This window comes from Prosopis cineraria, unplaced genomic scaffold (genome assembly GCF_029017545.1).
Source record: "Prosopis cineraria cultivar Desert tree isolate PC_DT_omini unplaced genomic scaffold, ASM2901754v1 PC9, whole genome shotgun sequence".
Taxonomy (NCBI): domain Eukaryota; kingdom Viridiplantae; phylum Streptophyta; class Magnoliopsida; order Fabales; family Fabaceae; genus Prosopis; species Prosopis cineraria.
Genome location: NW_026555340.1, coordinates 27,413,489 through 27,433,225, shown reverse-complemented (window position 1 = coordinate 27,433,225; position 19,737 = coordinate 27,413,489). Strand labels below are relative to the sequence as shown.

General features: G+C 32.5%; 2 protein-coding genes across 5 annotated transcripts; both read right to left on the bottom strand.

The window, feature by feature from the left end:
* Positions 1–442: 442 nt before the first annotated feature.
* On the bottom strand, positions 443–7,288 carry LOC129319283 (serine protease SPPA, chloroplastic-like). The gene is made up of 13 exons (XM_054964301.1): positions 6,740–7,288; positions 6,291–6,474; positions 5,564–5,701; positions 4,621–4,791; positions 4,442–4,545; positions 4,186–4,253; positions 3,659–3,825; positions 2,950–3,019; positions 2,561–2,715; positions 1,733–1,838; positions 1,244–1,331; positions 1,015–1,158; positions 443–914 (listed from the first exon to the last, which is right to left on the bottom strand). The coding sequence occupies exons 1-13, from the start codon at positions 7,154–7,156 to the stop codon at positions 684–686; spliced, it is 2,043 nt and encodes a 680-aa protein (XP_054820276.1). The 5' UTR covers positions 7,157–7,288; the 3' UTR covers positions 443–683.
* A 4,937-nt stretch (positions 7,289–12,225) lies between these two features.
* Positions 12,226–13,664, bottom strand: LOC129319298 (protein SOB FIVE-LIKE 4-like). 4 transcript variants are annotated; one of them, XM_054964319.1, is made up of 4 exons: positions 13,551–13,609; positions 13,423–13,456; positions 13,230–13,327; positions 12,226–12,958 (listed from the first exon to the last, which is right to left on the bottom strand). In XM_054964319.1, exons 3-4 carry the CDS (start codon positions 13,256–13,258, stop codon positions 12,532–12,534), a joined length of 456 nt encoding a protein of 151 aa, XP_054820294.1. In that variant the 5' UTR covers positions 13,259–13,327; positions 13,423–13,456; positions 13,551–13,609; the 3' UTR covers positions 12,226–12,531. The 4 variants fall into 4 exon arrangements, with proteins under 4 accessions (XP_054820294.1, XP_054820292.1, XP_054820293.1 ...); XM_054964317.1 differs by having other exon boundaries at positions 13,423–13,664; XM_054964318.1 differs by having other exon boundaries at positions 13,230–13,299; positions 13,423–13,664.
* Positions 13,665–19,737: the final 6,073 nt, after the last annotated feature.

Sequence of the window (19,737 nt, the reverse complement as noted above, 5' to 3'; positions counted from 1 at the left end):
AATTATTATAAAATATTTAATAAAAATATAAAAAAATAAAATTAATTTAAAAATAAGTAACTATTTTATTAAGAGATATTCAATTAAAAATGCATATTTCTTTAATTCCACTTGGTTTTATTTTTAGACTCGTAGATTTTTTTTTTAATATTTTCAGTTCAGTTTGATAAAGATTTGGTGACACTTATTATTTAGATACATGTAATTTCAGTTTTTTTAGTGTTTTTAATCACTATAAATACTGAAAACAGTAGAAAAAATTATAAAGAATAAAAGCAAATCCTGATGGAACTAGAAGGACCTATGATTATATTTTTCCTATTTTTAAAAAGATGTTCAAATAACATATTTATTTATTCATTTATTCATTTGTTTTTAATGGTTATTTATTCACTTCATTATCAAACCATGGTTTAGTTGTCTGAGCAAAAGAAAGCATCAGTAGCTGGAATACTCGTAATCATGGATTTTCACAGAGGCGTGTGAGGACTCTGAGCGTAGCATATACATTGTTATTACACACAACATGGACAAGGGAATATAGCTACATGTATTGAAGGAACTTTGCAGCATGCATGTACAAGGATTGGCATTTGGAGAAGACGACTGAGGGGACAAGTACAACCATGGGCAACTTCTTTGGCCGGAAAAAGAGATATGAGAAGAAATGAACAATGAATTGGTTACAGGGAACTAAGGTAATCCTTTATCAATGTCAATATGGGATTGGCGTAAGGATATCCTTCCAATCTCTCAAACATGATGCCATCCATCCGGGCTTGAACCCCATCAGGAAATGTCAAGCTCTGCACCAGTTCCTTCAATGTTCTGTCTACTCCAGCCAGGGTACTCCCAATGCCACTTAAAATCTCTGGTAGAGAAGGGCTGGTTCTTGAGAGCTCCACAATTGTAACCTGGTATATGTCTCATAATTACAGAATCACCATCAGAACTTGTTTTCAACATACGACCATATATGCTCATTGCCAACCAAAAAGGCATTTCTGAATTAACCTGCTTGTCTTCAGGTATATTGGCCTTCGATTTTGCTATGGCTACTGCACGAGAAAGCCCACCAATGGCATCAACCAAACCCCTTGCAGCTGCATCTCTACCAGTCCAAACTCTCCCCTGTGCAACCTCCTCCATCTTATCTACCTATTGACGAAAACAGCAGCTCTCACTTGAATCAGCAGGGATGAAGAAAAGAAAGAGAAGGAATAGAATGACAGTCCAAACATACAGTCATGGATCTGGAAAGCGCTGCCTTATCTCGAAATTGCTTGTAAGCATGCTGTGCAGACTTGGCAAATAACTCAGCTTCTTCTGGTCTGCACAAGCAAATAAAGATAAGATAAAAATATTTGCCCGTCTCACATTCATCATGCATGAGCTGATATAATCGAGATATTATAACCCTGCGGAGGACAATTGACAAAACAAAGGCCATAGCATTTAAACCACAAGACAAAGGGCCACAGCGAGGATAGCTGGAATATTTTGAGCAAGATTTTACATCTAAAAGGAAATGTATACAGTATCTAATCAGAAGCCTGACTCAGACGGAAGAATCAAGACAGTTTCGCAACCAAAAATTAACATTCAGTGCTTTTAGAGTTGGCCCAAAAGAAAAAAAAGGTTTTAGAGTACTATGCAGTTCCTGGATTTTTATTGGCATGGTGCAATGGTTAATATTCTCTCCTCCAAAAGAATTTTTACCGGGCCATATTACCTAAAAGGGCGTTGTTCTGCTGCAAAGAGCTCAGCATATCTTCCCCTTGATATGATTTCCTTATTAAATCCAATCTTCTCGTACAGTTTGCCCAGGTTAAATTTTCCTAAAAGAAAATGTAATCACAGTAACAGATTATAAATTGCACATACAATAAATGGAAGACGTTTTAATTTTTTTAATTCGTTGTTAAGGAAATTACCTAAATGCTCTTGCATTTTTCAAAGAAATAAATGGTTTTTTAGGTTTAATATATATAATTCAGAGGATGCTAATTCCCACATTATGAGGGGGTTAGTATTCCAACATATATCATACCCAATAATTAAGATTTATTTCATCTTACTCTTTCTTAATGTGTAACGTCTAACATGCAGTATCATGTGCATAAAGAATTACAACAATATATGTTTGGGGGGCGGGGTTCATGTGTCAGTTATTGGTATTCCGGAGCATGCAGAGTTATCAAATCAGCATAGTACAGTCTTGCACATACCCCTCCTTGCCTCAGTTGATCTAGCTACTGAGCAAATTTGTTTGTCTTGAGCAAAATGGTAGATGGAAACAGAATGATTTTTGTTTGGAACATGTAAAAAGAATATCCCAAATTGAGCAATGCCAGTGTAGATTTCAAAACGAATGCAGGCAAGTTCCTCAATTATTCAACATTTTTTACATGCATTCGTATGATACTTACACAATGTTTCTTTTAGTTCTCTATATTTTTCTTTATTTGAACAAGAACAGACAGTATTAGTTTTAGACTTTTATTTAAATCATCCTATCTCCGTGCCCCAATTCTTTCCCCATTAAAGCACCTAAGTTCACCTGTAACCACTCCAATTGAACCAGTTAAAGTAAGGCTTTCTGCAACAATAGTTCCTGTTGCCATTGCCATATAATAACCTCCACTTGCTGCCACATCAGACATTGAAGCAATGACTGGTTTTGAAGCAGCCAAAAGTCTGATTTCTCTCCACATCCTGCAGATCATGACCCAAGAGTATGATTAGCTGAACCTGCGGGTTATCCTTCTCTCACACTCCTTTCTCAAATGCAAAATCACATACTTTAAATTTAGACAGATTATTAAGGATATGATTAATTTTTTAACTCAAAAGTGTCAACGAATAATCAACAATTTCTTACAATTCCCATATCAACAGAGCAATTTTCATACATAAAATTAATTTGGAGGGAAATTTACCAGCACTTACAGATCAGACGCAAGAGCATCACCTCCTGGGCTGTCAATTCGGATAATAGCAGCCTTGTATTTTTTGGACTCTGAAGAGCAAAAGAATTCAAATGTGACCAGGAGACAACGTTATTCTCATTACCAGTTCACGAAAATAAACTGTAAGAATACTGTCAAAGGTTTCAGGTTTGTTAAACCACACCAAAGATGAACAATGAAGATCATGATAATCCCCCCAGGTTAAAGTCCTACTGTAGCATGCCATATGAACGGAATTGAACCCCCACACTCCACATGGTCGAACATACAAAATGAGTGGTTCTGCCAAACATATATTTATCATGTACTCAATTATTTGCGTTTACTTGTATCCCTCAAATTTTCTCTGGCCAGTAAGTCTCTCTTCCTTGGTGTCTGAGACCTGAGAAATCTCTTAAATTATATATAACAAATGTTACAGATTCCACTTTCAGGCCTCAAGTCTTGGGGACGAAACCATACATCTGAACAAGTTTTGTAGCATAGAAATGTAATCTCTTGCTTCACATCATTTTGTAAAGATTTGTGTAATTGTTCTAAACAAGAGAACATTAATGAAATTGATACTTAAATTTCAACCACTATAATCAGGAAGTCAAGCATAATAAGCATTAACATTTCACTATTTATAGCAAATTTTACTTGGTCTCCTGTGTTTAATTTTAGATAAGCTAAAATATCAAGTGTACCTCTCACACTGCGAATCTTCTCAATAAACTTCTCTCCAATGATCCCTGAGCCTGACACACCCAATGGACCCTCAATACGGCTAATACTCCCTGAGGCTCGGATAAGAGCTATCAAGTCTTTACCACCTGACATTCCAATGGTCCATTTCCTAACTCTGGAATACTTTCTGTGATTAATCATGCAAACAGATTACATTTAGACCGTTAATATGACCTAGTTTCAAGTTCTTATTAATCAGAAAGAGCAACTTTGAGCAGGGAATCAGTAAAATAGAATAAGCAAACAGAAATATACATAAATGTGCCACAATATAGGAGAACTTAAGGATTCTGACTTCATGAGTACAAATGAAAAAATTCCTGACCATATTAAATAGCTACAAGTCCATTTTCATCCACACAATTTCCCATTTTACAACAAAATACAAACATGAAGATTTTCAAGTTTTCTTAATATTTGGAAATGATCAAAAGACTTAGAAGATTATAGGTGCAAGTTTGCATCAGTATATCATTGTGGAAATAACCTGTAATCCACCATGGCAAGATTTTTATCTGTTTCTACTCCAAGTCTGTCTTTCATCATTGAAACAACCTGCAAAACATCGAATGTAGCACACATCCTTTTAACCTCTGATATATGTGTATTTTCATCCCTGGAAACAATAAATTAACCACTTCTGATGAGATATGCGCATGACTGCATGTAGGTAACTGTGAGAACAGTAAACTCCATGAGCTGGTCAAAGAAGCAAATACATGAAAAATAAGAATTTCACATACCTCGTCATCATAGATTATATTAGTTATGAAGCCCTCTTCTTTCAGCTTGTCTACTTGATAAACTCCTTCATTTATAAAGTTCTCAATATCTTCTCTCTTTTTTCCTATATAAAATTTTTTAAAGCCCAGAGGTTACTTATTGCTTCAAGATTCAACTAAAAATTTCATTGCAAGTGCACCTTTTGCAGAGGAAACTTTATCCAGCCAGTTTGTGTAGATATTGTCAAGCAATGCAGTCAGCATCTCACTGTTTGCCTCAGATATGGTTTTGCAGGCCAGTTGATCCCCAGCGCTTTTGTATTTGCCAATCCTTTCCACTTGTGGTTCAATTCCTATGTTATCTAAAACACCTGAAAGGAAATAATAAATTATGGTAAGAAATTAGTTTAATCTTAACTCTCTTAAGAGTAGACAGACATCAAATGATTTAAAAAAATGCATGAAGTTACTGAAGAACTTCCTTTAATGCAATTTAAAAATGCAAAGATGTGTACAAAACATAATTCAAGAATAACCATAGCATGATTTTCTTAAAAAAATGAAAAAAGAACCAATACATGAGTTATTCCATAGAGTTAAATTTAATAAAACATTAAGCAACCAATTCTGCCTCAGTTAATCTAGTAAAATATATAATAGCATTTTAACAAACCTCTGCACACTTTTATCGCAAGTAAATATTAGTATCAGCTATCAAGACCAGAATATTTACATGGATAATTTAAGTACCAAATAATTCCCTCACAAGGAGGATATCTCAACATATTATATACAAACATATTATTACTATAAAGGCTGCTAATATAGGAACCTTACATACAACCCTCCTAAATCAGGAGAAAGTCTTGAGGCTAATCATGTCAAAATACATCGGACAATGCACTCAAGGTAAGACGAGGGTTCTGTGATTCCAAATAAACGTCAGATTCATCAATCAACTGACACAAAAGATAGTCTATCTAACTCATTTGCCATGATTTAAAATCATGTAAAGAAACAGGAAAATAGTCATAAAACAGGTCCTGAAAGTTGCAAATTCTTCCCTCTCGCTCCTAATGAAGAATTGTAAGAAAAGAAAAATATTACTTGAATATATGACAGGAAAAGAAAAAATCACCTTACCCCTGAGAAATGAGGCTTGAACAGTCAAGCCAAACAAAGAAAAATAGGCACTTGGAGGGGCGTATATCTCGTCACAAGCACAAGCAAGGTAGTATTCTTTTTCTTGACATGAAGGGACATAAGCCACAATAAATTTTCCTACAAATAACATCAACAACCAATGCTATTGATATTCACAAGTATAAATAATCATCACAATAAATCATTCAACATATCAGCAGAGACTTGGGAAAAGGCATACTACAATGATACTTCCTTCTTTCCTAAATGTAGAAGCTACATAACTAATTTACAGCAATTAAGAAAATTAGTTAAGTTAGTTATTTGTAAAAATTGTACATTGGTTTCCCTAAAACACTCCCTTTCATCATTTGCAATGGAAACTACCCTCATTGATGAAACCCCCTTTTAATATGTGCAATCAATAGGGATAGTTTGGGGGAAAATAATAAATTTGGAAGACAAAGTGGATTGAGGTCTTATATTTAGGAGCCAAAAAACCCCCTCAACTGGTTTCTACATTTAGGAACGGCGGGAGTATTTAGATAAATAAACCCCAAGTACAACCTAGAAGCTGCCACCTTCTTTCATTTTTTCCAATAACATCTAATTTGGTGTGTAGGTTTAGAAAATCTTTTAGTGAATTTACAAGAGTTCCATTTGATCCAAATAATCTAATATGCAAAATTCTTAGTCTGGCATTGTCGAAATAGAAGTCTAAATATACCTGATTGTTTGAAGTTCAGTATGTGCCTTCGAATTTCTTCTACTTTACCCCACCCACAATTCAAAATATCAATATGTAGATAAACACCAGTAATACGAGGATCATATGCTGCTTTCAAGAAGTTCTCGCAAATCTGAGGCAGAGATAATCCCCGAGAGAATCTACTCTTTATTTGATCAGATATCTGAACACATGAACAGCGCGTTTATACTCCGAAACAAAAATTAAAAAAATAAAAAATCCAAAGCCTATCCTAGCTTTACACCTCTAGCAGTGGATTCAGTGTTTGAGATGTAGAAATATTCGCAGTGCTTTGCACCACTTTTCTACAATCAAACTTAGCAATCTTATCCTTTTTATATTTCCTCTAATAAAACAGTAAACGCCTAAAAACAAGTCCTAACAAGAATTCATAGCAAAAAACATATATCGAGGGACAAGGAGGAAACCTGGCCGCGCAACTTCATTGTGAGAACGCTGCCCTTGCGAACACGCTCCCAAGGGAAAGCAACCAGCATCTTAAGCTTCACTAGAAATCCTCTCCAACCCGTAATGGGTTGAAATTCAAATTCCCCGGTCGGATAATCCTCACCAGCAGTTCTAACAAACTGATTATTGATTTCATCCTTCCCGACAGCTTCTTCCTCGTCTTTAGTCTCTGAAGATGAAGAATCGAAAGCGCAAACTGATAGGTCTCTACGGGACTGAAAGGGACAAAGATTTTTAAGGTGCGATTGAAAAGAAACCGAAACGCAGAGGCGGCTTCGAAAATGGAGGCGCGAAACGGAGGCAACAGAGGCGGGGAAGGGAGGGGCAAGGAAGGTGGTGCATCTGTGAACGGAGCTGTAGGGAAGCAGCTTCGACATTTCTGGGACGAAGGAGGATCAGTTCATAACTATGGTGATGACAATCGGCTTGCCTGGGGAAGAAAAGAAACGCGTCACAGGATCACCCAACCCAACTGAATGTGGGAAAGAGCGACGTGGTTCGCTTCCCTCCACGTCGTCGTTTATTATCGGTTACCGTTATCTCTTCTTGCGGTTTAATGGAAGTTCTTGGGGACCCAAAAAATCATTTTAAATTATCCAAGTTTTTGTAAAACCAATCCAAAATGCCTCCGTGTAGTCCCATGGAGAAAGAATAGTGCCTCTTTTGGAATGTTGGAGTTGGGATTGGAGAGGTGAACGTGAAAATAAAGGTGAAACTTTGAAATTTATTGGAACTCAAAAAACTCAATTCTATTTAAAATCACAAAATTCACTATCATTATGCCTCCATAAAAACTCAATTCCATCCATTTTGCTCACCTAAAATTTTTATCTCATTTTCATCATCATATCAAACATATTTTTTATTTTTCTTCCACTTTCACTTTTAGCTAGACTTCCATAAAAAACTCTCCCCTTATATTAAACAAGGCACAAAAGAAATACTCACAAGAATTGAATTTAGCATAAAGGAGTAGTCATTCATAATATAATAAATTAAAATTTAAATCTCCCAGAAAGAAATTTTTACATTTAGTATTTAACCGTACATTATCTCCAATAAAATGATACTCCACATGAACAATAAAAAAATAAAAGAATTAACACTAAATTTTTATGTTTATTAAAAAAGTTAAGTTGAAGTCTTGGTTTATTGAAGTTTTCATATCATTCAATCCCAATAATACCATTAAATGAAATAAATATAATATCTGACTTATTCAAATTTAAAAATACATTTATTAATTCCTTGAGTGAAATATAATAAAGTACAAACATAATAAAAAAAACATATAAAGCATATTCAATGTCCTATATATTAGATCAAGTTTTTAAAAAATGCCCCTATATTATATTCCTTCTATCTCTATATGTGAGATTTTTTAATCAAATCCCATATGTCAATAAAAATTTATTATTTAATTAAAATTACATAAAATCATAATAATTTTTTAATTTTATCTCTGATAATATCACAATCAATATCATGGTGGGATGGTAGAACACAAGACTATAACTAATATCCCTTCCATTTTTAACATAGGAGCAAAAATGTGAAGTCATTAAAAAAAATATCATAACACTCCTTATATTTAAAAATAAAATAAAATTTTAAAAAATAATTGAGAAAATTAATCATTTAGTCTTTATAATTTTGACCCAATTGTAATTTAATCCCTCAACTTTGACTCGTTATATCTTAGTTTCTGGAGTTCTGACTTGATTGCAAATCAATCTTTAAACTTTATTTCTTGTAATTTAATCCTTAAAGTTTTAACATATTAAATATTGATCCCTATATTTTAAAAAATAAAATTATAAAGATTCAAAATATTTTAAAATTTATTACTAATATTTTAAATTATTATAATTTTATTTTTTAAAATATAGGGACTAATATTTAAGAAGTTGAAACTTTATAAGCTCAATTGCAAGAGATAAAGCTTATAGATTGCTTTATGACCGAGTTAAAACTTTAGGAATTGAATTATAACAAGTAAAAGTTGAAGAACTAAATTACAATTAGGTCAAAATTATAAAGACTAAATGATTAATTTTTTCAAAATAATTCATATAAAGAGACGAAGAGAGTAGTGATGAAGGAGCATTTTATTTTTATTTTTAAAGCATAATATCCTGTTCATTAATTATGAAATAACATGAAACGGAGGGTTGATATTTCAGTTGCTCCATTTTCATTACATTTTCAGTTGCTACCACAATCATGCATTCATTTTCACATGAAACCTTCCCATGCATGAAACACCCACATAATATTCTTTTTAAATTTTTATGTTACTCCCCCTTAAATTTCCGTAGCCCAGTCTAAATATTAAAATTTTAAACAAAACACTCATAAGGTGTGACAGTTTTTTGAACACTGATTTGTCTTTTGCATGATTCTTGTCATGACCTTTCTCATTAAAAAAAAAAAAAAGAGCTTTGCTGGGATCTCAAATAATATAAACAAGGCTACTCTTTGTCAAGATCATCCTAGACAAAGAGTTTCATTATTTTCTAAAATAAGAGTTGTTCCTGAGCCATAACATTTGGGAATGGCAAGTTAAATAAATTTGTTATATTTGTAATATTGATACGATGAATGGATGACATTAGCCAGCTTATAAAAACTCTGAAGGAATGTATACATGTGATATTATTGCTGGATTTAGGGGATGCTTTGTGACGGAAAGCGACATTGTGGAACGTCGGGGAACGAGTTATTTGATTTGAATCTGCCTCATTTGAAGGACACAATGTCAGGTAGCAATTAATGCTAAACCCAGTTGCAGTACTTCATAGTACATTGGCATGTGATATCCTATTAACTCCCTCAACCTTCCACCCCTGCCCTACTTTTGCAGTGTGCGTGCGTGCATGAGAGCTCAATTGATTATTTGCTGCCTCCCTCCCCTTTCTCAAAAAAAAAAAAAAATAAATAAAATAAAATAAAATAAAATAAAATAAAATTTTATTAATAATAATTTTATAATTTTACTCTTCTCAAATAAAAGTAAAATTAGGTGATCAAATCACACTTTAAGTTAAAAAATTTTAAATATTTAGGAGCAATTATCCAATAAAATGGAGATATTAATGGAGATATTACACACGGAATGCAAGCGGAGTGATTTAATTAGAAAAAAGTTAAATGAGTTATTTTCGATCATAAGATACCTGATAAGTTTAAAGAACAGTTTTATCGAACTGCTATAAGATCAATAATTTTATATAGTCGTGAATGTTGGACTTTGACAAAACAACAAGAGCATAAAGTTAAAATAATAGATATGAGAATATTAAAATGAATGTGTGAATATATATGTAAAGACAAATTTTAAAATGATTGAATACAAGAAAAAGTGAATGTGACATCTATTAAAGAAAAAATGATATTATTTGAGGTGGTTCAGATATGTACAAAAAAAAAACCACGGGAGACAATTGTGAGGAAAGCGAAACAGATGACTTTAAATCTTGTCAAGAGGGATAGAAAAATATCGAAGAGAACGCTTTTAAAAATTATTGAGTAAGACCTTTTAATTAATAACATTTTTAAAAACTTAACAAATGATAGAGTATAATGATATCATATAGTCCATGTAACTAACCTCCCTTATAGGATAAGGTTTGTTGTTGTTATATTATATTCTCTCTCTTTAACATTATTTTACAAATAAAATATTAAATAAAAAGCATTTACGAAAGCTTATATTTTGTTTAAAAAAATAAGATTGTAAAGTTTATTGAATAAATTTTATTGGCATGTGTAATTTTATCTAAAAATATCTTATAATCTATACAATGAAAGTGGTTGACATCTTTAGGAATTACTCCCTCCAATCTCATTTATAAGTTAAGTTACATTTTAGAATGTCCATTTGATTTTATTTATAAATCATGGTGTGATTTTTTAGATAATACTTATAATGTATTTTAAAAATTATCCTCCATAAAAGAGAAGAAGTATTGTGACATCATTTTTTAGATTTATTATATAAGGGCATATTTGAAATTCTATGCTCTTTTATTTCTTATACTTTTTTTACATTAGTATTAATAAAATTGATATAAATAACTTATAAAGAGGATCAGATAAGTATAACTCAAAATCGATGGAGTCATTGTACAAAAGGAGCTCTTCATTTCTTTTGTAAAGGAAGAATTTCATCTTAGGCCCAGAGGAAGAAAAAAATTGTAGTTAGTGTCACATACATTATGAAATTATTCCATAGGCTAGAGACCTTTTTTGAAAGTATGTTTTTAGAAGAAAAAACACAGCTGTCCTTAGTGAAAAAAGGTAATGAGTAAAAGTTTAAATTTTTACCAACTACATATTTACGGAGCCATAGCTCTATTTTCATGTGTTAATAAATAATCATTCATTGAAAGTAAAATTTATATTTAAGGATGGCATGTTTGTCTTGATCAAATTAATAAATTTATAACTTAAAAGTTTAAATATTCATAAATATATGTTTATTTATTTATAAGTTAGGGTTTAAAATTTATGACTTCCTACATTTATAACTAAGGTTTATTGTGACAACAAATTTGAATTTTTATAATTACATGTTTGCCAATTCATAACTTTAAGTTTACACATTAACAAATAGTTGTTTATTAAAAGTGAAATTATTTTATTATAATAACAAGTTTATATTTTTATGATTAGATATTTACAAATTCTCAATTTGAAGTTTACATATAATAAGAAATTGTTTATTGATAGTAAACTTAATTTTTTTTTTCTCCCACTGAGGGTGATTGTTTATTCTAAAAACTTATTTGCAAAAAAGCATTTTTGAGAGTACATTGATCCCTCAATGCAATTTTTTTTCCTGAGGCCTAGATGAGATTCTCCTTTTGTAAAATGACTCCAGTGTTCTTTAAATTATATTATTTGGCCACTTATGAGTGCATTAATGAGAAACGAAAACATTTAATACCTTCTTAAAATCTAAAAACTACACTTATTTTAAACCATAAAAAGAAGTTTGTTTTCGTGACACTTAATATAAAACAGAAGGTGTATGTACATCAAAGAAAGAAGCAGTTCAAGTCGGGCTTGGTTAATCTTTGTTTCGGAGCCAGATCTAGCCCAAATATGTTCGACAAAAGGAGAAAAACCTAGTTTTAATGTCCACCCTCAAGTTGCTCGGCTCATTTACTAAAGAATCAAATTAACACAACTCATAGCATATATGTCATGTAAATTTTGATTGCCATTATTCAGGTCAAAATTTTTTTATTGCTATTATAATCTTATGCAGGGAGGAAAAGGGAAAAAATCTATAGTTAACAATTTTGAACAATAATTATCTTCTCAATTAAAACATCAAAGCTGCTTTAGTAGATTTATTTATTTTGTTAGCTCCGACTCCATGTTAACCAATGGGAGTTAATCTAATTAACTAGGCATATGAATCATGAATATATGAAAGAAATTGAGTTTACCAGATAATATTATATATGACAACTTACAACACAGCTTAAATAGCATTGCCACAACCAAATCATTATCCTCTACTACTTCATACATGCCCCCTCTTTCTTAATATCTGCATTTCATGCAACTAGAGATGCTCTGCGGTAATTGCCTCATGAGATTACACATCTAAACAAGACACAAACTGTCAGCTTTGCTAAGGCTCACGCGCACACACAACCCCCTTCTGTTCATTCACTCATGTCTTAAAACATAACGTAAAAACCCACGAAACAATTAACCTACTGAGCATATAGAGGTACGTCTATTTCCGTTTTGCCATCCTGAAATTTCTTCTCACCTTGTCACTGTCTTGATCTGGAACCTTACCTTTGTCATCAATGGATACAGTTTCATTCTCTTCCTCCTTTCTACCTGCTATTTGCTTCCCTCTTGTTCTGTTATTATCTTTCTTTCCCAAGAAAAACTTCTCATCATGCTCCTCTTCTCCCATGCCATAGCCTCCTTCCATATTCTCCCATGGATTCCCATAATGGCTCGGGCCTGAAGAAGCATCAGAAGCCATCGAGTCGTCACTTTCATCATCTTCTACATCAGCTTGAGGGGTGTGATCGTTATCTACGTCGTCGTCGTCTTCATAATCATCTATGGTGGATCCAATATACATGGTCCACCCAGATTCACTGCTTTGACATTCCTCTGCGCCTCCGTTGCTCTGCGATTGTTCCATCCTGAGAAAGCAAGAAGGAGAAGGAGGTTCAAATGAGAATGGTAGAAGGAGCTCTTTATTCTTTATAGCCACCTGAGAATACCACTTCTTCTTTCATCACTTTGAACGGATATATTTTAGGTACTTTGAGATCAAATTCTATTTAATGGCTTAGAGACACTCACCACCCCCTGGAAATCTAAATACCCATTAATTCTCTGACTCATGGAGCAGCAGAGACAGCTAGAAGCTGTCAATGAAAGTGAAATGGATCTTACAAAAAGTATAAATACCAAAGACATAGGGTCGTTCGTCGCGCCATTGGGTTTCATTAGATGATAAGATGCAATCATCATTACTCCTCTGCATCCGTCATTAATAAAAGAGGGAGCTTTTAATGCAAAAGAAGACAGATTACCACAAGGTAGAAAGAAAACTTGGAGAGAATATAAGACCCATAGTTTAAACAGGACATCTTCATATTACCTGATTCAGCTTCCACACCTTTAATTATCTTGTCCTGTCATTGAAAAAAAGGGCGGGCTTTTTCACTTCTGGAAAACTGCAAAATCCAACTGGAGTTCAAGAGCTTTCGGATTGTATTGAACCCATACCCAAGGAGCCTCTGGCCCTATCTGCAACTTTATCCTCTGATCTCCAATTTACTGCGCTTCTCTTGGGTTGTTGGGGGGAAGAACAAAGACAGTATTGTTTATTATTATTATTTTTTAAATCAGAAGAACAAAGAGGGCATTCTAGCTTCTTAGTCATGTGGAAGTTTTTGCCTATGCTATTATATATCAAGCGATTGTTTTACGCGATGATATCAGATTATGATATAATTTAATGAATCTATCGGGAAACGTAAGTGCATGGTTTTGGACAGAGATATGGTAAACTCTAAGCATAATTGTATGAAATGAGACACGCAGCCCCCTGCCTTTTTCCTCGTTCCACAATAGACAACAATCAATGTTGTTTTAGAACAGCTGCGGGTCCTCTCTCCTATCTGAAAAGAAACTTTGTTAGGTAGAAGCAATAGTGGTCTGAACACAGGACTTTTACTACAGCCTTAACTAGCGAAAAGACATTTTTGACATTTGAAATGACCCGTTTCACTTGACCCACTGTGTACATGAATCATATGCATCTCCCAGTGTGATTCAATGCTATTCTCAATTTGGAAGCATTCGACGGGTTGGATGATCTTAAAACGATATTATATTGGGCAAGTAGTGGGACAAGCTCATCCAGACATTTGCACAAACGCAAGGCGCGCGGTGAAAGGGTGAAAAAACCTGCATGACTTACGTAATTGTGCATTATGAAAATTGACTAATCTGAACAGATGGGGTCATGCTGTTGTCGAGTGGATGGTCAGGAACAAAAGGAACATAGAGATTGGAAATCGTATGAAGATTAGGCGAAAGCATGCAAGGTCTTTACATGATAGGATATTACGGGACAAAGTAAGGTGCAGTTTTATTCGTCCTGCTTGTCTTGCTGATGGCTTCCACGTGAGGACGAAGGATGTGGTTGTTTTGCATCAAGACAGTATTTCCACAGTTGGTGATCAGATTCTGTTTTAATCATGTGTACGGATCGGCCATTTTAAAATGTGATTCATACTGGATATGTCTGTCGCCTGAATGGAAAAATGAACAATAAACAAGTATTTATTTCTCGTCACTGGATTTTGTTTTTGATCTTGTTTTGCCACACCTTAACACGGACTCTTTTTGACCTTTCGTTACTTCTCGTTGCCGTGGGATGGGGGAGATGCATATCCCACGGACGCGCTTCCAATTAAAACTATCCACGCGCACACAATTGTCATAGTATTCTCTAGGATCATATTTAAGAATAGTGTCATGACTACAAGTCTAAAGATAAATTAAAATTATAAAAATCTATAATTTTTTTAAAATTAGGTTCCTATATATATATATATATATCTTAATAAGGAAGAAATTTTGTAGATATGTTTGGCACTCTGCCAAACTCACCTGCCAGGCTGTGCAACATGTTTGCCAAATTATTTGTTAGTTATTCTCTCTTTTATAAGATATAAAACATTTTTAATTAAATCTTATTTCTTGATAAAATAGTTATTTACTTTCAAACTAATTTTATTTTTTTATATTTAACTCTATTAAATACTTTATAATAAATATTAAATCATTCATTAATGGGGGCATTTTAAAAAAAAGCAATGATTACACCTCAAAAGATTAAAAATGCCTTATATTTTTAAACGGAGGGAGTAAAAAAAATGCATTGATAAGACAAATTGGGGTGCTTTCAATTTTGGCTTCTGAATTTAGACAAAATATAAATATTTGGCATGATTATTTACTTCTCAGGGTGACTTTTGATACTGATTAAAGCATTTTTTATTGAATATTATCCTCAATAAAAGAGTTATTCTCTCCGATAAAAAATATAAAATATTTTTTAAAGAGTTAAATATTTAAAAATACAAGACATTTTTAATCTTTTAAGGTGTAATCATTATCATTTTTTTAAAAGTTTCCCTATTGATAATGATTTTATGTTTATTATAAGATGTTTAATAGGAATAAATATAAAAAGATAGGGTTAGTTGAAAGATAGATAATTACTTTATTGGGGGTGAGATTCGATTAAAAATACCTTACAGTTTTAAACGGAGGGAGTACTTATTTTTAAACTTATCCTATTTTATCATATTTACCTTTATTTAATAATATATTTTATTTTAAAATAAATATAAAATAATTTAGTGAATGAAGGACCGTTCTAATGATAACAAGATAGGCAGTTACTAACATGCAGAGTAATAAATTAAGGTTGGTCCTGTTTAATATTATTTTTTTAGTTTCCATACAATTGAGAGATTTTGTCAAAAAACAATTATTTTATAGAGATTTTATAAAAAGTTAATATTATTTTATTTTTACTTATAATAACAAAAATGGTTATTATTAAGTTGTTTTTTGCATTTTATGTCATGTTCGTGAGTTTTTATTCATAAAAATAATTTATTATTTAATTAATTTAAATTTTTATGATATTTTCAAATATCTCTTTAGTTTTTTGGCATTTTCTTTCATTTAAGTCATCTAATTATTTTGAGAAGCTATTCAGTAATTTTTAAAATAATTATATATTTTTTTGTTTTTGAATTCTAATCATTTTCAAAATTCAAACAAACAATAAAAAATGTCATAAAATAAATTTCTTTTTAAAAAATAATAATTTTTTTATGAAGAAAGCTTAAACAAATGGGCCTAAATAAACCTGGACCTTTAGATGAAGTCGTTCTTATTAATAGCATTAACTTATTTAATTATGTTGCATTAATAAAAACAATCTCACAAGGTGATGTTTGAGTTAGCCTAGATAGGGTTGGCAAAAAAAAATGTATAAAAAAGATAGCTTAGACAGGTGGCAATGATACTCCCAAATTTCTCAAAACACCATATGATGAAACCCAAAAAAAAAAAAACAAAAATCTTAAAAAAGGGTCAACTCCTTTAGCGAGCAAGATATGACAGGTTAATCTAAAAAAGATGTTAAATATTCTACACAACATTGAAGATTTTTTAAATTCAAGCGGGGATAGATGGCCATAAGAAAAAATAAGCTTCTGTACAATGGAGCTTTGGGAAGTAAATAGAATACAATTTAAGAAAATTAAAGATATTTAAATAAAGAATTCCACAACCATAGTTTTGGAACCCATAATTAATACTGGGGAGTATCAAATAGGTCCTTTATTGATTTAACTTTTTTTTTTTTCATCCCTCCTTTTTTAAGTGTTCGATAATGGAACTTAATAAAAATTTAAGGGATTACTCCACCAAATTCACTGAATCAAAGATGGCACTGCTTTAGTGCATCCAATCCACATGACCATCGGTCACCTTTCATTTAAATATCTAATTATTTATTAGTTCCGGCCAAAAAATATTCTTTAATCTGTCATGCCGCCTTGTTTGAAAACACCATTCATGATGCATGCATGTATATCATGGAATATAAAATTGTTATACTAGTTGAACTGTTACTCTGACTCTTGGGAAAAAATAATAGCATGAAAAACTTCCAAGAATGATAAAAAATTATTTTTTAGAAATTCTTTCTAATTTTTTCTCATCCAAACCAAATCTTAAAAGAAAAAAATTGTGACATACAGATTGGAACTTGGAAGGACAACAGCCTTTGGAATTTTAGGCCGGAAAAATAAAGCGAGAGACATCACAGAGCTGGCCTTTGGACTGACCACTATGGGCCCATATTATCACTCCAAATTAGACCCAAACATCTGTACGTGGACCCAAAGAACACATTTTGATTCATTTAGCACAAAATTTTAGGCTGGTGCTTTACTCATTAACAAGCTTGCTTAACATGTGCGTGTGGAATGTTAAACTATTGCACCAGTGTGCGAGCATAGATAAGTAGGATTTCATTTTACCATTAGACGTCACGCCTGTTAGGTGTTTTATTAAAAAAAAAAATGGCGTTGGTGAATAAAAATCAAATAACAATAAGGCTCTGTGTGTGCGCGCCCAAAATGACTTTCTATGCTGAACGGATTGTGAATATCAAGTGGCATTATGGATGTGAATTCATTCAGCTAACCAAACTAAGAAAAGGGAACATAAGAAAGGAATGTCAAAAAGCTCTCTCTCTCTCTCTCTCTCTCTCTCTCTCTCTCTCTCTCTCTCGCACCCTTTTCATGTTTGCTTTTCCCCCAGTTATTCAAAAAGCATCAATCCTTTTTATCCCCCCCACCCCCAAAAAAAATTAATTTCTTGCTTTGCTTCTCATTTTCATTCTTTTTTTTTTTTTAAGAAAATGAAGTGTATAATCTTTCTAGCTGTCACGGAAAATATTGTGCTTCCATTTTGACAGAGCTATATTCCTTGCAAAGTTATAAGGATTTGCCATACACAGACAGAGAGAGAATATGAAGCTCCCATTTAGATAAGTTTTACTCAGCCTTTTATTTTCTTCAAGACAAAGATTTATATACTTAGTTTTATATATTTAATAGTTGACAATAATATCTATAATGTAACTAATTAATCAGCATTTTGTAGTTTAAAAATGAAATATTGCTATTACTTTATTATTCATACAGTGGATCCACCTCATTCATGCTATTTTCCATCTATTTGGATCAAAAGTGGCATACTGGGCCCAAGAGGGTAATTGGCCAAAGCCCAGTCCAATGTGAAGGGGGACTCAACCCAATAACAAATTAGCCTCATAGTGTAAGTGGAATGCTGTGTTTAAGAAGTCAATAACGGTATCTCACCCACTTTACCCATTACCTAAATTTCTTGGTGCACTCGCTTTCACCACTTCCCAATACTTTGCCAAAACTTATTAACAGAAGTGTTAATTAAGGCCGACCTTTTAAAAATCAGGGCCTAAATAAGTTAGCCATTTTAAATTCAATTATACCTCAAAACTTTATTTTTAGCAGCTCGGTTTTTGCCCTCAGGGCTGAAAGGCTGGCCCTCAAGGCCTTAGCCTTAATTATTTTTTATTTTTAAAATTAAAAATTTTAAAAATTATATTTAAAATTCTAACAAAGTTATTACATTACACATCACATTAAGTTTAGGAAAATAAAATAAAATTAATTCACACAATAAAAATTTTAAGTCTGATAAAAAAATAACATCCCAAGGTTAACTTTAACATCAATTACACGTTGGTAGTATCATTAGTTAAACCTTGATGATTTTCATCATCATAAACATCAATATGATTTGATCCTTCTCCTTGTGGATCCTCATCAATGGCAAATATATTAAGCTTTTCATATCTTTGTTCTTCATCCTCATTATTTGAAATAAATAATAAACCAAAATCATAATTTCAAGGTATTTAAAGAATGCAAAAACATTCAAAGCAAGCAAATAATAATGTGCATGTCTACTGTCTAGACTAAACAATGAGTGTTGAGCTTGAGTGATGTGATGTCTTTTTTTGTTTATTTTTTTATGTTTTTTTCAAAAAAAAATATATTAGGACTTAAAAGGGTCAGCCTTTTTTTTTTCAGGCTTAAAAAGGCGGACTCTTTTAAGCCCGATTTACCTTTTTAAAGACTAAAGTAGTAGCTTGGTTCTCAATTTTTTGAGCTTAAAAGGGTCGAGCACGTACTATGCTTACTAATACTTGCCTGGTGCAAAACACAAACTTTAACCTTGCGTCAACCAACTTCATTCAGTATAAACTCCTTCATTTAAACAAGCTTTGCTTTCTAGGCTTGTTTGTATTTCTCTCTTTCCCTCTGCCTTCATGAAACACTCATTATGCTTATGTATCATTAATGCAATCAAGTCCTATGTGTCATGTGGTACACTTGTAATTTCTCACACTTACTTGACACTCCAAGGAAATTATGGTAAAGGACCTTGAGAACCCACTCCATCATCTGCTTCAGTTCACACTTTTGAAGACATGCTTATAAGGCACACTTGACATACCTCAAAAGGGCATAACACTCTAACCTATACCCTAGAAATTGAGCTAACGCAATTTTTTGCATGCTTAATGGAACCAAATTGTCAAAGACAATGCCAAGAAACACCTCTTCTAAAGATTTTAAAGATAAAGACCATATTGGCCCTCAAGGTTTGAAATGTGTTGGTACAAGCACAACACACAAGACTTAAGACTTACTTCACTATGATAAAAAGGAGGCAGGATTCCCAACTTAAAAGACATCCAATCACTTGGATTAGATAAGCTTATATCCAACCTGCGCATAGAACTATTAGGTGTTAGGAGGATTTTTGAATA